This window comes from Pinus tabuliformis, chromosome 6 (genome assembly GCF_031772625.1).
Source record: "Pinus tabuliformis cultivar Carrire ecotype Pingquan chromosome 6, CPIR1, whole genome shotgun sequence".
Taxonomy (NCBI): Eukaryota; Viridiplantae; Streptophyta; class Pinopsida; order Pinales; family Pinaceae; genus Pinus; species Pinus tabuliformis.
Window position 1 is genome coordinate 33,117,933 of NC_142292.1, and position 24,233 is coordinate 33,142,165.

A 24,233-nucleotide genomic window follows, 5' to 3' on the forward strand; every position below is an offset into this window, starting at 1 on the left:
TGGTGTGGTGGTTGCCATCAAGTCCAAAGGGGGAGATTGTTGGCATTATGATTCAAGTGTTGTCCTTGATGGCAACTCACTCAGAGGATGGTACAGGTGCTCAGAGGTTGGTACAAGTGATGACATCTTAATCAGAAGACAGATCTCAGTACAGCATGCCAAGGAAGCTCATACACGCCGTTTCGTTAAGCCCAAGTCGCGTGTACACGCTAGTTCGATTCATAAAAAGCGCGTGTATGTGGAAAGGTTCCTTTGGTCCATGGTGGTTAGTCCTTGGAAGTTGTGCCTATGATTTCGGACCATTGTGTCTCGACGGGCGTGTCGATCCCTAGTTTTGAAGTTGATGGTATTGTGTTACTATGGTTTTGGCTCTTGGTATTGAGCTAGGCCTAAGACTATATAAGGAGAAGAAGATCATTAGGCAAAATCATCTTTCGACAAGGCTTGAATATCTAAGAGTGAAAGAGATCTGATTTGCAGGTGCTGGGTTGCTTGATCTAAGCCAAGGAGAGATCACATTGGTTGATGGAAGACTAGATCTAAGGATAGATCGGGATCTAATGGTTTGAAATGCACTATCATGATATGGTTGATTATGCTTATTTCTAGATCTGCATATTGTCGCAATGCTATGTTCTGGGTCTAACTAATGTCTGGTACAGCTGCAAATTGAGAAAGTTTATTTTTAGATCTGTACGCAGGTTGGCTTCGGTAAAAGTGCGTGTATACGCGGGTTTGGCTCCTTGAAGTAGCGTATATCTTTTGAAGCTTGTTTTTGGGTTTACAGTGGGGTCTGACAGTTATTGCAGAGTTCTGTAGTCTGCTCTGTGTTCTGGTAACTGGTGATTGACAGGGTTCAGTGGTTCAGTGATTCAGAGTTTGGTTGTTTTATGCTTCAATGATCTGTTGTGGAAATTGAATGAATTGTGGTCTTCAGATTGTAATGTTGTGCTTCAGGAATATTCAAGTCTGAAAATGTATGAAAGGTGATACCTGAAGAAAAGAAGATTGTAGGTCAGCACCTACGTACTAGTATCTTGGCTAGTACAAGAACAAAGGGGGTTGGAGCTCCCTTCCAAGGAAGTTTGGAGAACGAGAGAAGGTTGTAGCCTTCTGCAGGTTGTAGCCTGCGTACTGGTATAAGGCTGCACCAGTACAAAAGATTGTAAACTGAAGTTTCTTAAAGAAAGATAGAGATAACTTGCAGCAGGTGGTTTTCACCCACATTGGGTTTCCACCTTATATCTTGGTGTTCATGTGTGTGGCTTTTGATCCGTTCTGTTATACTGCATCTGCTTACTGTTAATGTGCTGAATAATGTCCTGATGAACTTAACTGAAGAATAAACTAACTAAGTTATGAGTTTTCTGCTTATACGCTGTTTTATTTAGTCACAGTAGCGTGTACACGCTGTTTTACTTAACTGAAGTAGCGTATATGTTTCTGAGCATTGAAAAGGTTTGATTGATCTGATAATACTGATTCACCCCCCCTCTCAGTATTATTTCCAACACTTTGGCACTTGAGTTGAAGCTAAGACTAGAGAAAGCTAGAGCCACTCAGCTCTTGGCAGCTAGTAGAGTGGATTGGCAGTGGGGCTGGGGTTTTCGTATTGGGCAATGATATGGGCAGCCCATGTTCCACTATTGGGTTTTTACCAATTGCAAGATATTATTTGAAGTTGCAACAGCGTTAATAAGATGTTCTCTCTATTTGAAATTGATTCCCATGCTTACTCATGGTGGTTGTATTAGTTGTCTGATACTTCACTATATTTGTATGTGCACTTTCATATACGCAATATGTTATGGACTGGTACATAGTGGTTGCATGTATGTTTTGTTTTCAAATCTGTGTTTACTTGTTCCTTGCCATGTCGGTGACCTATTGTGAACTACTTTGCAATTAACTTCTGGCATGTTCCTATTTAGTGTATGTCTGATTGGGTTTTAGCTCACTAATCCCTCTCATGACATATTTCTTCTTATTGTTGTTGAGACTTGTTTGTACCTCTTTCTACAATTTGTCAATCTTGGGTTGATTTTGTTTCACTGACTGAGCATTTCATTCTTGTCCCCACTCTAACACTTTCTCATTTGATAACCAAGAGCAGAAACATTCATGGTGGCAGTCGGGCCCACGTACCGGACGAGGCTCCTATCCCAAACAGTGTGAGGTCTAATTTGGGACTTCACACCAAGGAGACCCCCCTTAGTTTTTTGCGGTACATTTTGGCTCGTCAACACCTTCAAAGACTTCCTGCACCAGAACAAAGAGGAAAAGAGAAGCAAAGTCAAATTTGGGTGGAATCTTACACCACTGAAATTGACAAGAGAAAAGGGGGGTTTTTTAACCCTCATGACCAAAGCTCAAAAATAGATGAAATGATCCACATTGATGCCTCCAAATGAATCCAACCCCTCTTTACTTATAAACTTCCTTAAGGGGCTTCACTTTCTTAATTGGTTGAATGTGTCATACTCAAAGCCCCATATATGGGTTTTTTCGCCCAACTTACCCAAAACTTACCCAACATTGGGTGTTTTGGGTTTTATCCCCTTTTTTGAAGGACTATAGCCTACGGGGACGAATAGGCTACTAAGTCAATTAGTCCTCAATTCGTTGAGGACATCACATTCTTAGTTCTCGTGGGCAGGTCTAAAATTACTCTTTATTTACGCTTTGTGATTTAGTTTTTGAATTAGTTTAATATAGTAGCCAAAATCAAATGTTTGGGGATGTGCGTGTTGTAACATCGATTTTGGCTTTGTAGTTTGTTGTGAAAGCTACAGAAGCTTGGATTACATTAGAAGTACTACCCATCCTTCCTCCACGAGGTATCAATCAATGACAGGACCTGTTGCAATGGCTCAATAAGTTCATAACGCTTTGTTCAATGTGCAACATTGTCTCCATCCCAAATTCCAGCCAGTCTCTACTCCTCATAGACATGAAGACTTTGTCGTAGCGCCTCCCTAGGTTCAATTACTAAAGTGGCATTCTTTTTTCATCATGCCCACAGACAAGTGGGGGGGCACAACAATGAAGACAATGTCATAACAATTCCAAAATGACTTTCAAGGATTACATTCCTCATATTGTCAACTTCATATTGGCATTTCCAACCTCATTGGGACCTCCCTGTAGATATTAGCACAACATCGTTAAGCTCTTCAACAATTGCAAGTTGAATGTGGAGCCCTACGCTCCTAGCAAGAGGAATTCAAGACTTAACAAATAGCAATCGTGCAGAATCACTCTCCTCCAAAACACCCAAAGATATCTCCAACAATTTCATCACACTATTTCCTCCCAGTCTTGAATGTCCCTGGGTTTGAAGACTCTTAAGTTGGTAACCATGCATAGAGTGCTTCTCTCCCCCCCATATTTTATACATGCAGTGTTTTGTTATCTTTTTCTTAGGCATCTATTACGGGGACTCTAAAGTTAGCTTCATTCTAGAAGTATTCTTTTCTTTCCTATGTACATTGCTAAGACGCCTATTAATTACTGTTACGTTATGGAGTTTGTTGATGTCCATCAAAGATGTACTTTTTTACTGAAGTGGCATTCTCCTTTCATCATGCCCACAGACAAGTGGGGGGGCACAACAATGAAGACAGTGTCATAACAACTCCACAATGAGTTTCAAGGATTGCATTCCTCATATTGTCAACTTCATATTGGCATTTCCAACCTCATTGGAACTTCCTTGGAGATATTAGCACAATGTCGTCAAGATCTTCAGTAATTGCAAGCTGAATTTGGATCCCTACACTCATAGCAAGAGGAATTTGACACTCAACAACTAGCAATCATGTAGAATCGCACTCCTTCAAAACACTTAGAGATATCTCCAGCGGTTTCATCACACTTTTTCCTCCCAGTCTTGAATGTCCCAGGGTTTGAAGACTCTCAAACTCGTAACCATGCATAGAGTGCTTCTCTCTCCCCCAGATATTTACATGCAGTGTTATGTCATCTTTTACTTAGGCATCTATTACGGGGACTCTAAAGTCAGCTTCATTTTGGAAGTATTGTTTTCTTTCCTATGTATACTGCTAAGACTCCTATTAATTACTGTTATGTTATGGACTTTGTTGATGTCCATCAAAGATGTACTTTTTTTAATGCATCTTCTCAATGCAATTTTTGCTATAATAAAAATATCTCCCCATTCTTGTCAAGAAACAAAAAAAATGAGAAAAACTTATTAAGGAGATGTTGAAATTGTCTGTCAATTTGTTTATAGCAGATGACTGGATGCTGGGCAGACAATTATAAACTAACCACCAGAAACAAATAAAAAAAAAATTGAGAAAAACTTATTAAGGAGATGTTGAAATTGTCTGTCAATTTGTTTATAGCAGATGACTGGATGCTGGACAGACAATTATAAACTAACCACCAGTGGTCAGCTCCTTATCCTTGACTCTATTATCAATGTTAAAACTTTGAATATCCCGAATGCACAACTCAAGTCATTGGGGTGAAATGAGCAAATATTAACTAAATTACTATTTACTCTACCCCAAATAGTAATATTGAATGGAAAGTAGACATGGCTCCAGCCAAAACATTTCAACCTTCTTGGGCAACCGATATCCTTGGTACATGATACCTGACTGGCTACCTGAACTCTCTCTGCATGCAATTATCCAATGGATGAGATTCCTCTGAGGTATTATCATAACTGCAATTTCCCTTCAAGGGCCATCGATAACATAGGACCCTAACCTGGCATTAGTATTTTCAATTAGTAAAGGACAAAGATGCAAGAGGTAATTCAAAGGCAACAATGAAAAGGCCATACTTGAATAGACGCAAATTGGGAATTAGCACCCGATTGCACTTACATTGAATCTTGAAACTCTAATAGTATCAAATACTGGACCCTTTGATGTTATCTAACAAGTGCACCAATCAATGCGAAATGACGAGATCATTGTATCTATGTGCAGCGTGTTAACTACTATTTAATCTATTCTGCTAGTGTTTGGGCTTCAAGGGCTTTGAGTGGACGGGCAGAACTTCAAGCGCTCGTTGGCTTCCCAAGAATTGTGTGAATAATCGGGCCTGCTGACAAGCAGGGTTCAAGGATGGATGATATTCATAGCGAATGTGGATTAGTAGGACTCCATTGTGCTAAAAAAAATTGGATTGGTGAGGTTTTTAGTAATCAACAAATGGATCACTTGCCTACCAAGCAGCAAACTCAGTTGCTTGACTCTAAAAGGAATCCATATACGTGTTTGTAAATTAAAGCAAACCCCAGCTATCAGGTTTCCTTCTGACAATCTGTTGGGTTTCCGAATCTGCTGAACTCCCAATCTACTCATTTACATATTTCTCATGAATGGGATAACAGAAGAAAAGAAAAAACATGTGATGTGATTGTTGGATGTCGAGCTTTTAATGGGGGATTGCAAACTCACAAAGTAAAAACTACCGATCTGGGGAAGTTCGACAGAGGGTACCCTGAGACAGCGAACGAGAGTTGATTGCCAATCGGGACGTGAGCCGAGAACTTGCAACCGCACTATGTAGCGGAATCAGAGAGTCTACACAGCACGCCAATTCTACAGGGAACCTGCCATTGTAAATAAAAACCAAATCACTGATGTGAATCACGTCCTTGTTATCAAGTGTAATTTCGAGAGGATTTCAATTAAATAACAGAGCAGCCATGAAATGGAGTGGCTTTCAAATAACAGAAAGGATGAAATGAAATATATGAACCTTGAAATTGAAGAAAAGCGGCGTCGGAGGACAGGTATGTCTCTGCCACTGCCGAGGGGATTTGCACTGGTGGAAAACGAGGGTCTTCTGAAGGCAGCTCGGGCACCAGCAAGTCCGCCACCAATACTCCTACAAGAGATTATTACAGACCTTGACATATGCGCCATTCCTTCTCCTTTGCTTAAGCTACCAAATTCACTGCAAACGAATGCAAATGAAACATTGATGGGAATATCTGATTGAATAGGGGGTTCACTTTTTTCAGTAGGGTTCTATGTTGAGTGGGGTTTTAGGTTTGTTTCCACTTCGTTTGAAAGATCGTAGTAGAAATTTCGACGAGTTTAACAGCCGTGAAAAGAGATTGTACTGATCAAATTGAATATGATAGTGCACATAAGTATTTCGGGTAATATTTTATTGGAAAAAAATATTATTGCTTTAAGAGGTGTTTTTAGTTGGTAGAAATGTTGTAGTGTAATGTTTAACATTTTCGAGTTTAGTATAATAAAAAGGTACTTTCAGTGCGGTAGAGATGTTGTAATGTAATGTTTAACATTTTCCAGCCTAGTATAATAGAGATGTTGTAATGTAATGTTTAACATTTTCCAGCCTAGTATAATAGAGATGGTGTAATGTAATGTTTAACATTTTTTTGCGTTAAAAATGTTGAAGAGAAAAGTTCTAAATGACTAGGGTTGAGAGCAGAATAAAAATAACAAAGAAAATTCATGCAATTAAATCAAATACCTGATTCACAAAAGTATGGACTAGAGATGTACTCAGAGGTCCTACGTTTGAAGTAAATCTCATAGGGTCCAAACCCTCAATCTTCTTCCAAGATGAGCAGACCTACAAATATATCAAAGAGACACAAGCAGATCACCAAATTCAAAGTACAAGTACATATATGTATATCAAAAATCATAAGCATCATTACAAATTAACATTCATAAGATAACAATGCAATTCAGAAACAAGACATGAGTTTCTTTATTAATTGAAGGTAGCAAGAATAGGTTAAGCTACACCTGAACCTAACCAAAGATATTGACAAAACCTTCCTCTGAATCCATCCAGCCCAAGTCATTGAAGACTTCCTCTCCAATATATGCAAGAAGATGTTAAATAAGGAGGTTGAGCATCTCTACAAGGAAACAAGGATTTCCGGGAATCTCAGAGTGCATAAAGCATATGAAAATTGCAGACCTAATCTGGGGAAATTTGGGCATAATATGGATACCTCTCATTAGGAATGATTTAAGCCTACCCAAGGGGTATACATATACCACCTCAAACCAATTAATTCAGTTAGGCCACAGGCTCCTATAGGTAGGCTTTTGATAAAACCTATAAACCGCACCTAGTGTTTTTCAAAATAAGGATAGGTCTTTAATGGGAAAGGGATCTAACCAACCCATATAAGACATCTGGTCTACAGGAGTGGTGAAAGATGTAATAACAATTGCCCCCTAATGTATGAGGTCAGAAGGGGGACTGATGGCAGAAATACATTAAGTATAAAAGGGAGGATCACCGGATTCTAGTCCATCAAATACCTAAGAAGGAGTCAGAAAGAAAACTCATATCAAAGCTAGGCATACCCATGCTCAAAGATAGTAAAGCATGTCCATTGATCAAGTATAATGTGAATCCAAGATGTATACATAAGTGTGTTGATGATTAGAAGAATACATAACGGAACAACATATCATAGCCACAAAAGAACATAGTGGAGTTGTCTCAGTGTCTTCTAAGAGGATATCTATACAAAAGATCTTGTATAATTGATCCTCACATGAGTAACAAAGTGATCCAAATTGGATCCTAGAACACTCTCTAAGTTTTCATCAACTCTTCAAAAATTATGCCAAAGGCTACAAATCTTGTGAAGATCAAGCTTATTGGAGGTATCCTCGTAATAGTTGCAATTGGTGATCAGGAGCAACGAGGACCGTCGGTCAAGCGCACAGACCATCAGCCCATGGTAATGCGCGCTATCAAAAATTAGCAAATCCAGAGGTCATTTCAAGAAATGGGGGTCGTTTCCGATATGCGATTAGCGATCAACGCGGAGCAACGAGGACCGTCAGTCAAGCGCACAGAGCATCGGCCCATGGTAACGTGTGCTATCACAAATTAGCAAATCCAGAAGTCATTTCAAGAAAAGGGGGTCGTTTCCGATATGCGATTAGCAACAAGTCGCTAATCGCATATCACAGGGCAAACCCCTCAAAGAAGGAAAGGCCACAAGCACCCGGACCCGAAAAATCATAAAATGCAACGGATATCGTTCTGATTCCATCAGAAGCGGGATTCCACAAAACCGGCAGAATATCAAAGGGGCTTCAAGCGATAAGAAGTTTCAACCGAGTTCCCCCCGATGCCATACAGCAATTGCCACACATCTCGGGGAAGAGAGAGAAAACCGCTCACATCGAACGGATAAACATCATGTTACTTATCCGCCCGATATGGACGATGACCGTAGGATTTAGAGGCTCTAGATCAACGGCGGAGACGCATTCCGATGGATGACCGGATTTGACGAGGTTAACAGGTAGAGTTGTATAAGATTTGAAGTCCGATGTGGACGATGCGTTGGCAGAAGGTCGTGTTTCGCAGGCATTCTTGGAGTTAACGGAGAAAACGGTTGTTTCAAATATGTCCAAGAGAATTGACACTCATCCGTTATGAAATAGGTGGTCACCTCCCTGTGAGGCGTTATATAGTGACTGATTACGTAGAACAAAGGGATTCAAACAGATAGAGGCAAGGGAACCAGAAAGCCGGGAAGCAGAAACGAACAGTCAGAAAGCAGATTGGCTTTAAAGCCACAAACTGACAGAGTTGAGTAAGCGGTAAGCAGAAAGCTAAGAGCAGAGAGCAGTAGGCAGTGAGCCGAAAGCAAAGAGAAGAAGTCGAGCTGACCTGCAGAAGCAAAGGCAGCATCGAACCAGGCTTAAGAAAGAGACAGAGAGAGTCAAAGAGTCTGTGCACTCCAAAGAAGGCTTGAGAGGTTCAAGCGCACTCCTCTGTAATGCCTGTCATGTATGAGTCTCGGATTGGGCTCATACTACTGTGACCAATAGAGGTCCAGAGTCAGTAAAGAGAGTCTGTGTACTCCAGAGACTTGGGGGATCCAACTACAACCTTGCTGATTTATTTCTGTTGTGTGAGACTCAAATTGAGCTCACTGTTGTAAAAACATTGCTTGAAAACATAATAGAGAGGCCACCACTAAAGGTTGGACCAGGAGACGTAGCCCAGGAGTATTGGGTGAACTCCTTATTAAACTTGTTGTGTTTATATGTTTGCCTGTTATGTTTTCTTTAACTGCTTCATTGCCTGTGTATTTCGCAATCTTATTGATATGTTGCATAAAATAACATAGGCACATCCATGCACATGAGTCTGTAATACCTTATTAATTGTCTTAGATCAATTCCAGATCAAGTGGTATCAGAGCTTTAGGTTGCTAATGTTAAACAAGCTTGTGCTGGATTTTTTTTTTGTTGAATGCTAACAAGAACAAGGCTCAAATTAGGAGAAGGAGAGTTGGTTGAAGCTAACCCAGAAATTGGAAGAGTCTATCCTAGGAGGAAAATAGCAAAAGAAAGTCCCTTGGAATCAGGCTCCTAATTCATTGACAGTTTCTTGGCTATGAGAGCCATGGTAGAGGAAATGTATAGAGAATTTATGAAAGGTCGAAGTGAAGAGTCTTCAACTTCCCAGCATGACAAAGGAGTAGAAGAATCTCTCCTAAATTACCATTTTAAAAGCAAAGGGAAAGAAGAAAAACTTCCCACACCTCCTGATGGAGAGTTGAATGCAGAGAAGCTGGATAATTGGATTAGACAGTTTGATGTATATTGCAGGGTGTAGAGCATTGATTCAAACAGAAGTAAGATTCAGCTGGCCAACCTATGCCTTGGAGGAATTGCCTTGGTATGGTGAGAAGGCAAAACACAAGCTGACATGAAGAAGCATGGTAAAATTCTTTCTGTCTGGAGTGAAGTTTTTTCTGCAATTAAAAAACAATTCTATCCACTAGCTTATATGCAGCAAGCTATGATGAGTTGGCAAACTCTTTACAATTGAAAGGGCAAAGTGTACAAAGTTACACCCAAAAATTTAGAAAAAGAGCTTTGATTCTAGGAATTTCTTTAGACTCACCTGAAACTCTGATGAAGTATATAGGTGGTCTACACAGCTATTTAAAGCACACCATTCTCATGTTTAATCCTACTAGCATAGATGAGGTATCTGTTCAGGCTACACATCTAGAGGCTAGAGGCAAGAATGTGAACCCAGAAGTTGGGGGATCAACAAAACCCACTGCAAGCAAGAACAAGGAAAAGAGAAAGCAGAAATAGAAAGAGAGGAAGGTAAATACTGTACAAAAGACCAAACCTTCATGCACTCACTACAAGAAGGATGGGCATGATGATGAACACTGTTGGATTTTGCATCCGGAGCTGAGGCCCAAGAAGTACGATGGCAAAAAGAAGAAGACTGCTGCAGCTATTCAGAAGGATTTGGGTCAGACTCAAGAAATGAAACAACAATCACAACCACAGTTATAAAAGGTAAAAATTCTGAAGCATCCACTAGTAATTCTACACAATTGACTGATAATGAAGAAAATGAGAGGAGAAGACATGAGCTTTTTCATATTAGAGTTATTTCCAAGCATCAAAAGATTGATACTTTGTTTGATAGTGGCTCACAAGTAAACTTAATTTCTGAAGCAATTGTAAAGAAGCTAGGATTACTGACTACACCTCATAAGAAGCCATATCCATTGGGTTGGGTATGTGATAAAGCAAAGCTACAAGTGACTAGACAGTGCAAACTTAGGTTTTCTTTTGGGTCAGCATTTGTAGATGAGGTTGAGTTAGATATTGTTCCCTTGGATATATGTGGAATTGTTTTAGGAAGTCCTTACTTGTACAATAGAAAAGCCATTTTCTATAGAGCTGAAAACAAGTATCAACTTGTTAAAGGTGGAATCAAATATATTGTAAGAGCTCATAAACTCAAGAATAATTATACTCTCATAAACTCAGGGCAGATGAAAAGAATTGTAAATTCATGCAAACAATTTTTACTGATGGTTGTAAAGGAAAAGAAACCTGATAAAACCAATGTATTTGAGGGCTGTAATGCTAAACAGCAAGCTGATTTAGAAAAAGTTGTTTCAAAATATGATATGCTATTTCAAGAACCTAAAAGTCTGCCACCCAAAAAGGAAATAGTACATGATATTAATTTGCAGCAAGATTATCAATTGCCTAACATCGGAATGTACAGATTGTTCGCTTTAGAGAATGCAGAAATCAAGAAGCAGGTACAGGAGCTGCTTGAGAAAGGGTTCATAAGACCTAGCACATCACCATGTGGGTCTCCAATTGTCTTGGTGAGAAAGAAAGATGGCTCATGGAGAATGTGCATTGATTACCGAGCATTGAATATGATAAAGATGAAAAATTGTTATCCCCTTCCTCGCATAGATGATCTATTAGATCAGTTGAAAGAAGTTGTTTACTTTTCCAAGTTGGACTTGCATAGCGCCTACTATCAGGTCAGAGTTGCAGAGCAAGATGCATGGAAGACTACTTTCAAAACAAAGCAGGGATTGTATGAGTGGTTAGTTATGCCTTTTGGCTTAACTAATGCTCCTGCTACTTTCATGAGAGTAATGAATGATGTGATGGATATGCTACTTGAAATATTCTCATTTTTAGCAAATATTGTTCTTAACCTCTGCCAAATATGCAAAATGTTGTATGTCTTTGTTGATATGGTGAAGTTGCTGAGGGAGTTGGAAAAACTGGCGAAACCCTAGGGTTTCTGCCTGCTGAACGATGGTTTTCCCGGTCTGTGTGCGACCTTCCGGATCTGGGTTATGGCTATCGCCGCGGGCCTGCCTGCGGGTTAAGGGTTTAAGATTTTTATATGTTTTGGCACCATACCCGGGACTGTCGGTGGTTTTTTTAAAGGTTTTGACAGCGATTCGGGCTTTCTGCTTCCGTGATTCTGCACATTACCTACAGTCGGTCCCCCCCTGGTCATACAGTGGTCAGGCGGTGTTTTTTGTCGGTTACCATGGTTGAGGAGGACCTCGTTGACTACGAGGAGGACCCCATGCCTGAACAGGAGATTTGGGTACATAAAAAAGGTTCGGACATGGAACCCTGGGGCAAACAGATGGTTTGGTCGACAGCTGCAGCTCACCCGGCGCAACACCCGCCGCTCTCCGGTAAAAGGCATCATCCGACTGTCAATGTGGAGGACTTACCGGCCCTAGAATGCCCTCCCCTCTTGCCGACTACCTTGCATCTACTTGGCTCATGTATGCAGACATCACCCTCTTTCGACTCCCCCTTACCTTCTCCCCGCGGCAATCCCCCCCACCACCTGCGCAGGTCTCCCAGCACTTGAACCCTCCCTCCTTCTCCTTGGCCCCGGCCGGCCCCTCAAATCTACATCGTCCTGCTCGATCCTTCATCCATCCTGGCTCCTGCAGCTTAAACCCTCATTCTCCTATTCGTTCGGGCTGCTTCAGCTCCCCATTACTGCCTGCACGCCCTTCTTCTTCCGCCCAGCAAAGCACCTCAGACCCGTGTTGGAACCTGCTAAAAGATTACCCAATAGGCCGGCGCTTGGACAAGCAGAAAAAGGGTCGGTGCCTTAGACCCTTAGACTCGGATATTAATCTGACCTTTGGTGAAGACGTTCACATGGAGGATGCAATGGAGACTGCAAGGAAAGTACTGGTTGGTCGTGTCTGTGGAAGGACCTATTTCATGGAAAGATTACGTCAATGGACCGAGGAGATTTGGGGTCAACTCCTGAAGGAACTTCCTACAATAAGGGTCCTGGCCAGAGGCTGGTTTGCTCTACACTTTCATAGAATGGAGTACACGCAAATGATATTGTCACAATTCTGGCATATTGAGCTAGCACCAGTCCTATTGAAGCGTTGGGACCCCCTTTTTGATCCAGAGCGCGAACAGCTTGGCGCTGGGCCTATATGGGTGAGATTGCCTGGTTTACCTATGCAATTTTGGACTCCACAAGTTTTCAAGCGTATTGGGGATGCGTTGGGAACCTATCTGGAGCACGATCAATCCTACGAAAGAACAGGCATTATGACCATGGCTAGGATCCTTGTACACCTTGATACCAGGGCGGGACTGGAAGAGAAAATTACTCTACACCGAAGGCACTTCTCGCGCAAGCAACTACTGGACTATGAAGGTGTCCCATTTCATTGTAGGAGGTGTCACAAAGTGGGCCATTTATACAAAGATTGTCCATTACTCTCTGTGGTGACCTCGGAAAATTCGAAGGGGACAAAAAACCAGGCTTCGGTGGAGCAGAGCAAGGGTGACTCGAAGCGAGGAGATGGAGACGGGAAACAAGCTGCGGCCCCATCGGAGACAGAGGAAGGTGCTTCAAAGAAAACAAAAAACAGGCGAAAAGCGGCGACCTCACCTCCTCGGACCCACTCCAAGTCTACAGTGGAAGCTACTTCTATCCCGGGTAAAGTGACTATTCCTATAACTACTGCACTCTATTCAGAAGTTATGTTCTCTGTGCTGCATTCATCTCTGCACTCTCCCTCCTCTGCTTTGGGCACTATTCCCTCTGTCCCCTACTCCATCATCCCTCCCCCCCCACTTTCTCCACTACTCCCACCTCCCTCAGGGAGATTACCACTCCACCCACCCGCTCCTCCTCCCATTCAGGGATGGGCTCTCATCCCTACAATCTCCGATCTAGACCTCGGCCAAAACATTTGGGGTTGGGCCTCTCCCCTGGACGCTCAAAAAAAAAATCTAAAGCAGCCAGAGGCCGTCCATCCAAGATCAAATCTGCCATTAAGTCGGCGGTGGCGGATGTTGCCACGGGCCGACAGTACACCATAGAAAGGGCGCTTAGAGCAATTGAGCCCTCTGCTCCTGTTTCCCCATGATTTGTCTCTCATACAATTGCAGGGGACTAGCCAACCCCAAAAAGAGATTGGCTCTCAAGCGGCTAGTACTAGAAACCAAATGTGATATCCTCCTCCTACAGGAAACTCTTGGCTCCTCTGAAATCATTACCAGAACCCTCCAAACTACTCTGTCGGGTTGGGTATTTCAGGGTTTGGACGCTAATGGCAAATCGGGTGGCCTAGCAATTGGTATTAATCCCAAAGTTGTCAAGATCTATTCATCTTGGGGAGGGTGGGGCTTCTTAGGTATGGATATTTTGGTGGGAGAACTCGGTATCAGAATTAGAGTGATCAACATGTATGGGCCTAACCAGAACAGAGCGGCTTTCTGGCTTAACTTCTTGGAACATGACCTTATTACAAATGCTACCATTATTGGAGGGGATTTAAACTTTTCATTGGGAATGGAGGAATCTTGGGGTCATCATGCACAAATGGATCCTATCTCGGAGCAGATGAGCACATTATTGGACACCTACAAGCTTATTGACGTTCCCATGAACAAGAAAGTACCCACTTGGCACAATAGGATAACGGGGGAAGCCGCCTTAGGTCGAAGATTGGACCATTTCCTAATCCATGAAAATCTACTTCGTCATCTTCCCCTATACATGCAATGGGTTGGCACTGGTGGTTCATCAGATCATCTACCTATTCTTCTTCAAATCTCTGGACCAACCAAGAAGTCGCGTCCTCCTTTCAAATTCTTTACGGGCTTCCTTCAGGATCCGGAATTCATCAACCTTGTAACTGATTTCTGGCAATCTCAACCTCCGCTGCGGGAACAGAGGATGGCGGCTGATTTCTGTGAGAGTCTCAAAACCCTCAGGAACAGGACCGAGGAATGGTCAAAGAGGAAGAAACGGAGAGATGAACAGCATCTCGTCGATATAGAATTACATATTACACAACTAATGGATGAACAGGGGCTTGGTTTCTTATCGGAGGAGTCTAAAACACATTTGAAAAATCTGGAGAAACAAAAAAATAAGCTGCTACTTGACAAAGAAGAACAGTGGAGGTTGAAAAGCAGGGCCATCTGGCTGCAAGCGGGAGATGGAAATACAAAATTCTTCCATAACTTCACAAATGGTAGGAAGGCAACAAATACTATCTGGCAGCTACCTAATGAACTTGATGGATGGGCCTCAACTCATAAGCAGTTAGCCAGATTGGGAACTTCACATTTCAAAAGACAGTTTACGGCTCCAACAGATATCAATCTACCGGAGATCATTAACCTGGCAGGGCATTTTCCAAGGTTTGTGGAACCTGAAGCAGTGGAGGATTTGATCCAATCGGTAACTATGGAGGAACTGGAAGGTACACTAAAGTGGTTCAAAAAAGACAAGAGTCCAGGGCCGGATGGTTGGCCAGTGGAATTTTACTTGGCTTTCCTGGAGCTGTTGGGAAAGGATCTTTTGGCAGTCATCGAAGAGAGCAGAATCTCAGGATATATCCATCCTCCTATGAACCACACCCTCATAGCCTTGATTCCTAAGACTGGTTCCCCTGCATATTTCAACGACTTCAGGCCTATATCCCTTTGCAACTGCCTTTACAAAATCATTGCAAAAAATATTGCTAATCGTATAAAACCTATCCTCTCCAATCATATCTCCCAGGAGCAATTTGCTTTCCTCCACCATTGACACATACAAGAAGCCATTGGCACGGCCCAGGAAGCCTTACACTCCATTAAACAAAAGAACCTCAAGAGCATCTCCCTCAAAATTGATCTGTCAAAAGCCTTTGATAAAGTGAATTGGCTTTATCTTAAAATGATCCTTACTCACCTGGGGTTTCCCCCCACCCTCATCTCCTGGATTATGGGCTGCATCTCTTCTGTCTCCTTTGCCATCCTCATAAATGGTTCGGCTTTTTCATCCTTCAATATAGATAGAGGCATCAGGTAGGGATGCCCTCTTTCACCTCTTCTTTTCCTTCTAGTCATGGAAGGCCTGAGTAGACTTATTGCTGCAGAGAAAAGGAGAGGGGGACTTAGTGGACTAAAAATCATGGAGCGTTTCTATCTGACCCATCTACTTTTTGTAGATGATATCCTGATATTTTTAAATGGGAGTGTCCGAGACTCTTCCTCACTAAATGCTATTCTGATCCTTTTCTGCAAAGCAACGGGAATGGAGATAAACAGAGAAAAATCTTCCATCTCCCTAACAGACTGCTCACCACAGGAAACCCAGCTAGCTTTTCAAAAGTTTGCCTACCAAGAAACTGATCTAATGGAAGGACTCAAATACCTGGGATTCAGACTTAAACCAGATGGATACAAGATTGCAAACTGGACCTGGCTCATCACTAAAGTGGAAAAGAGAATCAGTTGCTGGTGTCATAGATTCCTCTCTAGAGCGAGCTGACTTATACTCATAAAATCTGTCCTTGAAGCCACCCCGGTATATTGGATGTCACTTGCCTGGATACCGCGGGGGATTCTTCACCGAATTCAACAAATTTGCTGCAAATTCCTCTGGAATGGTAAAAAGGAGGGCAAAACTTTTGCCTGGGTAAATTGGAACAAAATTGCCACACCAAAGAAGTGGGGAGGTTGGGGGCTCACAGTACTCCCGACATTTGCTCAAGCTTTGGTGGCCAAACAGGGTTGGATTTTGTTGAAACACAATAGTCTCTGGGCGGAGGTTATCCACCATAAATATATATGGCCGTCGACCATCACTGACTGGGTCAGAGGCACTTCTTGGAACAGGAGAGGTATTTCAGTAATATGGAGGGCTATCCTCAATGCTATGCCCATCATCAAAGAAGGATTACTATGGAGGATTGGAAATGGTGCATCTGTCCGAATTGGCATTGATCCATGGCCGAGCTGTGGAAACTCCCATATATTACCAGAAGGTTTGATTCATCATCTTAATAACAGAGGTATAAAGTACCTTGGACAGACTGGAGACCAGCAGAATTCCACTTTTCATTCGCAAGCATGGTTGAATGAACAACATGGACACATCCCAAATGAATGGAGTAGACCTTGGCAAAGTTACATTCAGGCACTCACAGAATCACATGTCAGATTAAGGAATTCAGAGGATGAACTTATATGGGCACTCTCAAAATCTGGACAATATACACCAAAACTGGGATATGACAAAATCATTGCTGATAGAAAACTGGAGGCCTTAAAAAGCTGGTGGGATACATTATGGAAATTAAAAGCTCCTCCGCGTACCAGACTGCTGATGTGGAATATATTGGAAAACAAGATCCCCACTGGATCGTATCTAAAAAGAAGGGCTTTCCTGGGACCTACCCGATGTGTACTGTGTTTTCAAGATGAAGAAACGACTCATCATCTCTTCCTTTCTTGTCCCACTACCAGGAGCATCTGGTATCAGGTCACTCAAACTCTAAATTTAAATACTAACTGGCAGGGGGCAGACATCAGCTCAGCCTGGGAACATTGGTGGAGTTCCTCGACAATGGACAAACCTCGGAACCTCCCATTACTTGTCTCTTGGCATATTTGGATCAAGAGGAATATTGTTATATTTGAGGACAAACCGGTCAACTGGAACCTTATCCATCCTAAAATCTGTGCGGCATATGCTGAAATTCCAAATGACACCTGCAACACGAGACCTCGGCCTATCCGGTAGGAGCAGATCAATAGATCAATCCCTTGGGCCTATTTCGACGGGGCTGCCCAACAGCATGGCTGTGGGGGTGGCATTTATTTCCATTTATCTGAAACCCATTACTTTCAGATTAGTATGGGTCTGGGGCCGGGAACAAATAACCTTGCAGAACTAATTTCTCTTCGACATCTTTTATACTTTGCTATTAAGAAAAACTGTCGAAACCTACAAATCTTTGGAGATTCAAAGAATGTGACAGATTGGTTCAACAACACTGCTATCTGTTATGCATACACATTGAGGAATATATTGGAAGAAATTGTTTTTTTCAAAACATTTTTTGACCAATTATCTGTTTCTCATATCTACAGGGAAAGAAATGAAACTGCTGACCGGCTATCAAAAGAAGCGACGCATCGTCCTATAGGGGAGTGGATGATCGCTGAATTTACTCCAACAGGGACATACCAGTACTTTCACAGGCCTTATATAGATGGAGATATACAGGGAGGCAGCGGCCTCTAATTTCACAGCATATGTATATGAACTTTTTTTGGCGCATAACTATGTATATAACAGTAAATGCTTGTAAATATGGACATCTTCTTTGCACAGAAGATACTACTGAACTCTATTTTGATGGTCTCAACACCATTACTGTATACCCTCCGGGTTTCTTTCTAGTTTTTGTTTGATTTTGACAGTGGTACAGTGCCACAGTATCAGCATATGCCTTCGGGCATCTACAACATGTAATTTCACTATTGAAATTATGAACTAATGAATGATGTACTCAGGCCTTTTATGATGATTTTGTCATTGTATATCTAGATGACATTCTTGTATTTAGTAAAACATGGGAAGAACATTTGAAGCATGTAAAGCAGACTTTAGATGTTTTGAAAAGAGAAAATCTTTATGTTAAGTTAACAAAATGTGAATTTGGCAAAACATCTTTGAATTATTTGGGTCATATTGTAGGGGGTTGTGAATTGAAGATAGATCCCTCTAACGTTGTAGTCATTATAAACTGGCCTAAATCCAAATCTGGTACAGAAGTTAGAAGCTTCCTAGGAGCGGCACAGTATTGGAGAAAGTTTATTTCTAACTTTTCCTTGATTGCAGCTCCCTTACATGTTTTAACAGGATTGAATAAGGTGTTTCAGTGGGGAGGCAAAGAGCAGAAAACCTTCGACACCTTAAAAGAAAAAATTAGTACAACACCAGTACTAGCACTGTCCGATCTTCAAAGACCCTTTGAGATTGAAATCGATGCCAGTGACTATGCCATGGGAGTAGTGTTGATGCAGCACAGTAAACCCATATGTTATCATTCAGAGACATTTAATTCTGCAGTAGTTAATTACGCCACATATGATAAAGAATTGTATGCATTAGTACAGAGTGTGAAAAAGTGGAAACATTGTCTAATGGGCAAAGAGACAGTTATACATACTAATCATCAACCACTTCAATATTTACACTCACAAACTAAGTTGCAGCAATCAAGACATTATAGGTGGATGGGTTTTCTACAACAATTTCATCTTGTCATCGGATATAAAAAGGGCATACACAATAAAGTTGCAGATATGTTGTCCACACCAATCATAAATGCATCTACTATACTTAAGCATAATTCAGTATTGCATGAAAGCTACATTGAACAATATGCTCAAGATATATATTTTAAAGATGTATATGCAACTTTAAGTCATGGCAAACGAGTAGAAGAATTGGATTATCGTGTTAAGGACCGACTCTTGTATCATTTTGGAAAGTTATGCATCCCACAAACAGAGAGAATTAACATAATTAGGGAGGCACATACTTCTCTAATATCGGGTCATTTTGGTGTAAGTAAAACAGTTGCACAGCTGCAAAGATTTTGTTATTGGCCAAAAATGAATGAAACAGTTTCTAGATATATAAGAGGGTGTACCATGTGTGCTAAAAGCAAGCCCATCAATAGAAAACTAGGCTTGTACACTCCACTACCAGTTCCTTCTCATCCTTGGGAAAGTGTTTCCATGGACTTTGTTGGGGGACTGCCTAAATCTAGAAAAGGTCATGACTATTTATATGTTATTGTGGATAGGTTCAGCAAAATGTGTATTTTAATACCTTGTAACAAACAAATTACAGCTGAACAAACAACAAAGTTGTTCTTTCAGCATGTATGGGTTCATTTTGGATTACCCACTTCCATTGTATCTGATCGAGATTCCCGATTTGTTGGGAAGTTTTGGTCAAGTCTGTGGGAATTGATGGACGCCAAATTGAAGAAGAGCACAACCTTTCATCCATAAATAGATGGTCAAACAGAGGTGGTCAACCGAACAGTGATCCAGTTGCTCAGAGGCTATTGCAGCAAGCATCCCAAGCTATGGGATGAACATTTGTGTTACGTGCAACATGCTTACAACTGGGCTAAACATTCTTCTACATAAAGATCTCCTTTTAAGACTTGTTTTGGTTTCACACCAAGGTCTCCCTTGGATTTTGTCTTTGGTAAAGACATAATGGTTGATGGACACAGTGATGTGGACAAGGCAACCGATTTCATTGAACAAATCCAAGAGATTCACCAAGCAGTACAGGAATAGCTGGAAATGAGCCAAGCCAAGTACAAGGCAAGGCATGATAAGCATCAGATTGAGCATAGTTTCCAAGTTGGTGATCAAATCTGGTTGTATATCAGCAAAGATAGAATGCAAGGTGAAGGTAAGAAGTTGAAGCCAATAAGGTATGGACCTTTCAAGATACTTGAGAAAATCGGTGAGAATGCTTTTCGCCTTGATTTGCCAGCTTACATGCACATCTATTTAATGGTTAATGCAGAAAGCTTGAGACTATTTGAACCTTCATTGATTGAAGATCTCGAAGAGCAGAGTCAATTGCCTTCTCTTAATGATCTGTTGCCTGAATATCTTAATGAATTGCAGGAAGATACAGTTCTGGACAAGAAGGTGAGAACTACGCACAAGGGGATGTTGAGTACCTTAGGATTGGACTCAAGGGTTCAAAACCAAGCAGTGCAAGATGGATAGAAATTGGGCAAGCGGGGAATCTATATCCTCACTTGCTTGATGCTTAAAAACCAACTTTTGGTGGTCCAAAAGCTTTTTCAGTGGGAAGGCCGTGATCCAAATTGGATCCTAGAACACTCTCTAAGTTTTCATGAACTCTTCAAAAATTACACCAAAGGCTACAAATCTTATGAAGATCAAGCTTATCGGAGGTATCCTCGTAACAGTTACAATTGGTGATCAGTGTAGAGCAACAAGGACTGTCGGTCAAGCACACAGACTGTCAGCCCATGGTAACGTGCGCTATCACAAATTAGCAAATCCAAAGGTCATTTCAAGAAATGGGGGTCGTTTTCGATATGCGATCACATATCGTAGGGCAAGCCCCTAAAAGAAGGAAAGGCCGCAAGCACCTGGACCTGAAAAATCATAAAATGCAATGGATATCGTTCTGATTCCATCGAAAGCAGGATTCCACAAAACCAGTAAAATATCGGAGGGGCTTCGAGCGTAAGCAGTTTCAACCGAGTTCCGCTTGATGCCATGCAGCGATTTCCATGCATCCCGTGGAAGAGAGAGAAAACCGCTCGCATCAGACGGATAAACATCATGTTACTTATTCGCCTGATATGGACGATAACCATAAGATTTGGAGGCTCCAGATCAACATGGAGATGTGTTTTGATGGATGACCAGATTTTACGAGGTTAACAGGCAAAGTTGTATAAGATTTGAAGTCCGATGTGGACAATGCATTGGCAGAAAGGTCATGTTTCGTGGGCATTCTTGGAGTTAACGGAAAAAACGGTCATTTCAAATATGTCTAAGAGAACTGACACTCATCCGTTATGAAATAGGTGGCCACCTCCCTGTGAGGCATTATACAGTGACTGATTACGCAGAACAAAGGGATTCAAACGGATAGAGGCAGGGGAACCGGAAAGCTAGGAAGCGGAAACGAACAGTCAGAAAGTAGATTGGATTTAAAGCCACAAACTGACAGAGTTGAGTAAGCGGTAAGCAGAAAGCTAAGAGCAGAGAGCTGTAGGCAGTAAGCCGAAAGCAGAGAGAAGAAGTCGAGCTGACCTGCAGAAGCAAAGACAACATCAAGCCAGGATTAAGACAGAGACAGAGAGATTCAGAGAGTCTGTGCACTCCAGAGAAGGCTTGAGAGGTTCAAGCGCACTCCTCTGTAATTCCTGTCATGTATGAGTCTCAGATTGGGCTCATACCACTGTGACCAATAGAGGTCCAGAGTCAGTAAAGAGAGTCTGTGTACTCCAGAGACTTGGGGGATCCAAGTATAGTCTTGCTGATTTATTTCTGTTTTGTGAGACTCAAATTGAGCTTACTGTTGTAAAAACTCTGCTTGAAAACATAATAGAGAGGCCACCACTGAAGGCTGGGCTGGGAGACGTAGCCCAGGAGTATTGGGTGAACTCCTTATTAAACTTGTTGTGTTTACATGTTTGCGTGTTATGTTTTCTTTAACTGCTTCATTGCCTGTGTATTTTGTAATATTATCGATCTGTTGCATAAAATAACATAGGCACATCCATGCACATGAGTTTGTAATACCTTATTAATTGTCTTAGATCAATTCCAAATCACAAAGCCATATGAATGGAGTAGTGGTACTGTATAAAACTTGAGTGCCAACATATAAGATGTTGTTGAAAGAAAGTGCAACATATAAGTATGGATGTCACTGTTATCACCCCAAGAAACTCACCTAGGTTGTATATCAGTGATGCTCAGGAACATTACAAACTCAATAATTTTTTGTTGGATAAAATGATGGATGAATGAAAGAAATGCTGCACATTCAAGCCAGATAACCACTCCTACTATGATTTACCCCAGACATTGGTGAACAACCCCAAATTACAAGGCTTTTAACCACCAATTACTCACAACTTAAGGATAAGGTGATGATGGAGAAGACTGACCACACCAGCAGATGCACAGGACCCTGTGATGGCCGGCTGCAACCAGTTAGGAGGTCTGTAAATCTATTATCTAATACACAGACAGGATGACAGCTCTCTGGTATTAAAACAACAGACACCTGCAAGCAATTTCAATGATACAACTAAATTCTAACACAGAGGCGGGATGACAGCCCCTCTGATGCTAAACATTCACAGACCATGAAATACATGCAAAGCAGGCACAACCTAGAACATAGAAGAAGTGAAAAGTGAGCAAGTAACAACAAAAGAAGCTTGTATTGGTTGGAAATGAAGACCAGACGCTGCAGGTCACATAGCAGTTACAGTCTCCAGAAGTTGAAACTCACAGCAAACTCACACTCAGCTAACACTCATCAAACTGATTACATTGTTTTTCTCAGTATATATAGAGTTTGTTTACAAAAAATCTCTGCTAGGGTATGCGTGGAGGTGTCTTAATGGATCACCAACCACATTTACAAAATGTTATGGGCTTTGATACATTCTGACTGTTTTTACGGACAAAATCTACTCTTTCTGGCACTTTGCAGTCCTGCTCGGGCAGATCAAGTAAAACATGGATGAAGTTTCATGCCTGATAAATGCTTTTCACTGCTCAAGGTCGTCCTTCTATCCTTCGGCCATTCTGTTCTTGAATGTGGTAGCTGAAATATTAATTGCAGAGAGTATTTGGATCACAGACGCCTTAATTTTTTGAGTGCACAGGGCTGCTAAAATACAAATATGGGATTGAAAATGTGCGATGGGCAAGTCATAGCTATTAACCGTTGGATGGCGAAGATGGACGGCGGAGACTGTCTTGCGGTGAAAGCTATGAAATATGGCAAATATACTATCGGAGGCGGATGAGTGGACATGAGATTTTATAAAAATAAATGGTGAGTAATATCAGGTCTTGCTCTTGATATCGCATCGGCGAAAGACGAAAGGGGGAAGCCTTGATACAATTGTCGGATTGGGTGATTTGCGAACAGATCGCATCGCGAAAGCGCAATCGGCAGAAGACACGGTGAAACTTTAAGACACAGATGGCTGCGATTTGCGATAGCGATCATATCGCATCGCATCGCAACGCTACATCGCATCGCATTATCGCAGTGCGGAAGACGAGGACGAAGATTTAACACGCATGGCTGCGATATGCGATAGCAATCCGATCGCATCGCAATATCGCAGCGGCGGAAGACAAGGGGTGATAGGAGGCAGCGGGAAAATGTGCGATAGCGATCAAATAGCACCGCAAAGGGAAGAAAATAGAAATAGCGGGATTATTAAGAGTATAATGGGCATGAAGGAAAAAGGAAGAGAAGACTGCTGCGATCTGTCTTTCTGAGCATAAACACATGGCCAAGCTGATATTTGGTCCTCCCAAAAGCTGAAGTCTGTAGCAGAGCTAACACTGGCTCCTTCTGGGGATGAGATCCTCCCTGTGAGGTCTCAAGAACCTGCAGTCCAATGCCTTTCCAGCTCAAAGCAAACTAATCAAAATTCCTAGTATTCCATTGGGCATGGAGTCTACACCTAAACTGATAAAAAACAAACTATTTACAACTTTTAAGGGCAAAGACCTTAAACTATATAAACTTTCAAAAACCGCCCATTAACTGGGCCATCAAAAACTGCTTCACCTCCCATACTTTTCAGTATGAAGGTATTGTTCCCTTGAATCTGTGAGATGATGAAAGGCCCAGTCCAGAAAGCATCAAATTTCCCATGATTGCCTTTCTTTTCTTTCAGTGCATCCCATTTCAGCACCAAGTCTCCAACCTGAAAATTAACTGCTTTTGCCTTCTTGTTAAAGGCTTCCTTGATGCTTCTCTGATGTGCTGCAGCTCTTTCAACGAGCTATTCTCTAATCTGATGCAACTCTGTCAAATCAGTG

At 41.7% G+C, this 24,233-nt stretch overlaps 1 protein-coding gene across 8 annotated transcripts in view; it reads right to left on the reverse strand.

The window, feature by feature from the left end:
- Window positions 1–6,100, reverse strand: part of LOC149257076 (protein NUCLEAR FUSION DEFECTIVE 6, mitochondrial-like) — a 52,884-nt gene extending 46,784 nt beyond the window's left edge. For 2 of the 8 annotated variants that reach the window (XM_089413567.1, XM_089413568.1), the window contains exons 1-2: window positions 5,740–6,100; window positions 5,478–5,590 (exon numbers count right to left, since the gene is read on the reverse strand). In XM_089413567.1, the coding sequence (XP_089269693.1) occupies window positions 5,478–5,590; window positions 5,740–5,906 (280 nt within the window). In that variant the 5' untranslated portion in view covers window positions 5,907–6,100. Of the gene's footprint in view, window positions 1–5,435; window positions 5,591–5,739 lie in introns of all 8 variants that reach the window. The other 6 variants (XM_089413570.1, XM_089413571.1, XM_089413575.1 and 3 more) reach the window with 5 other exon arrangements.
- Window positions 6,101–24,233: the final 18,133 nt, after the last annotated feature.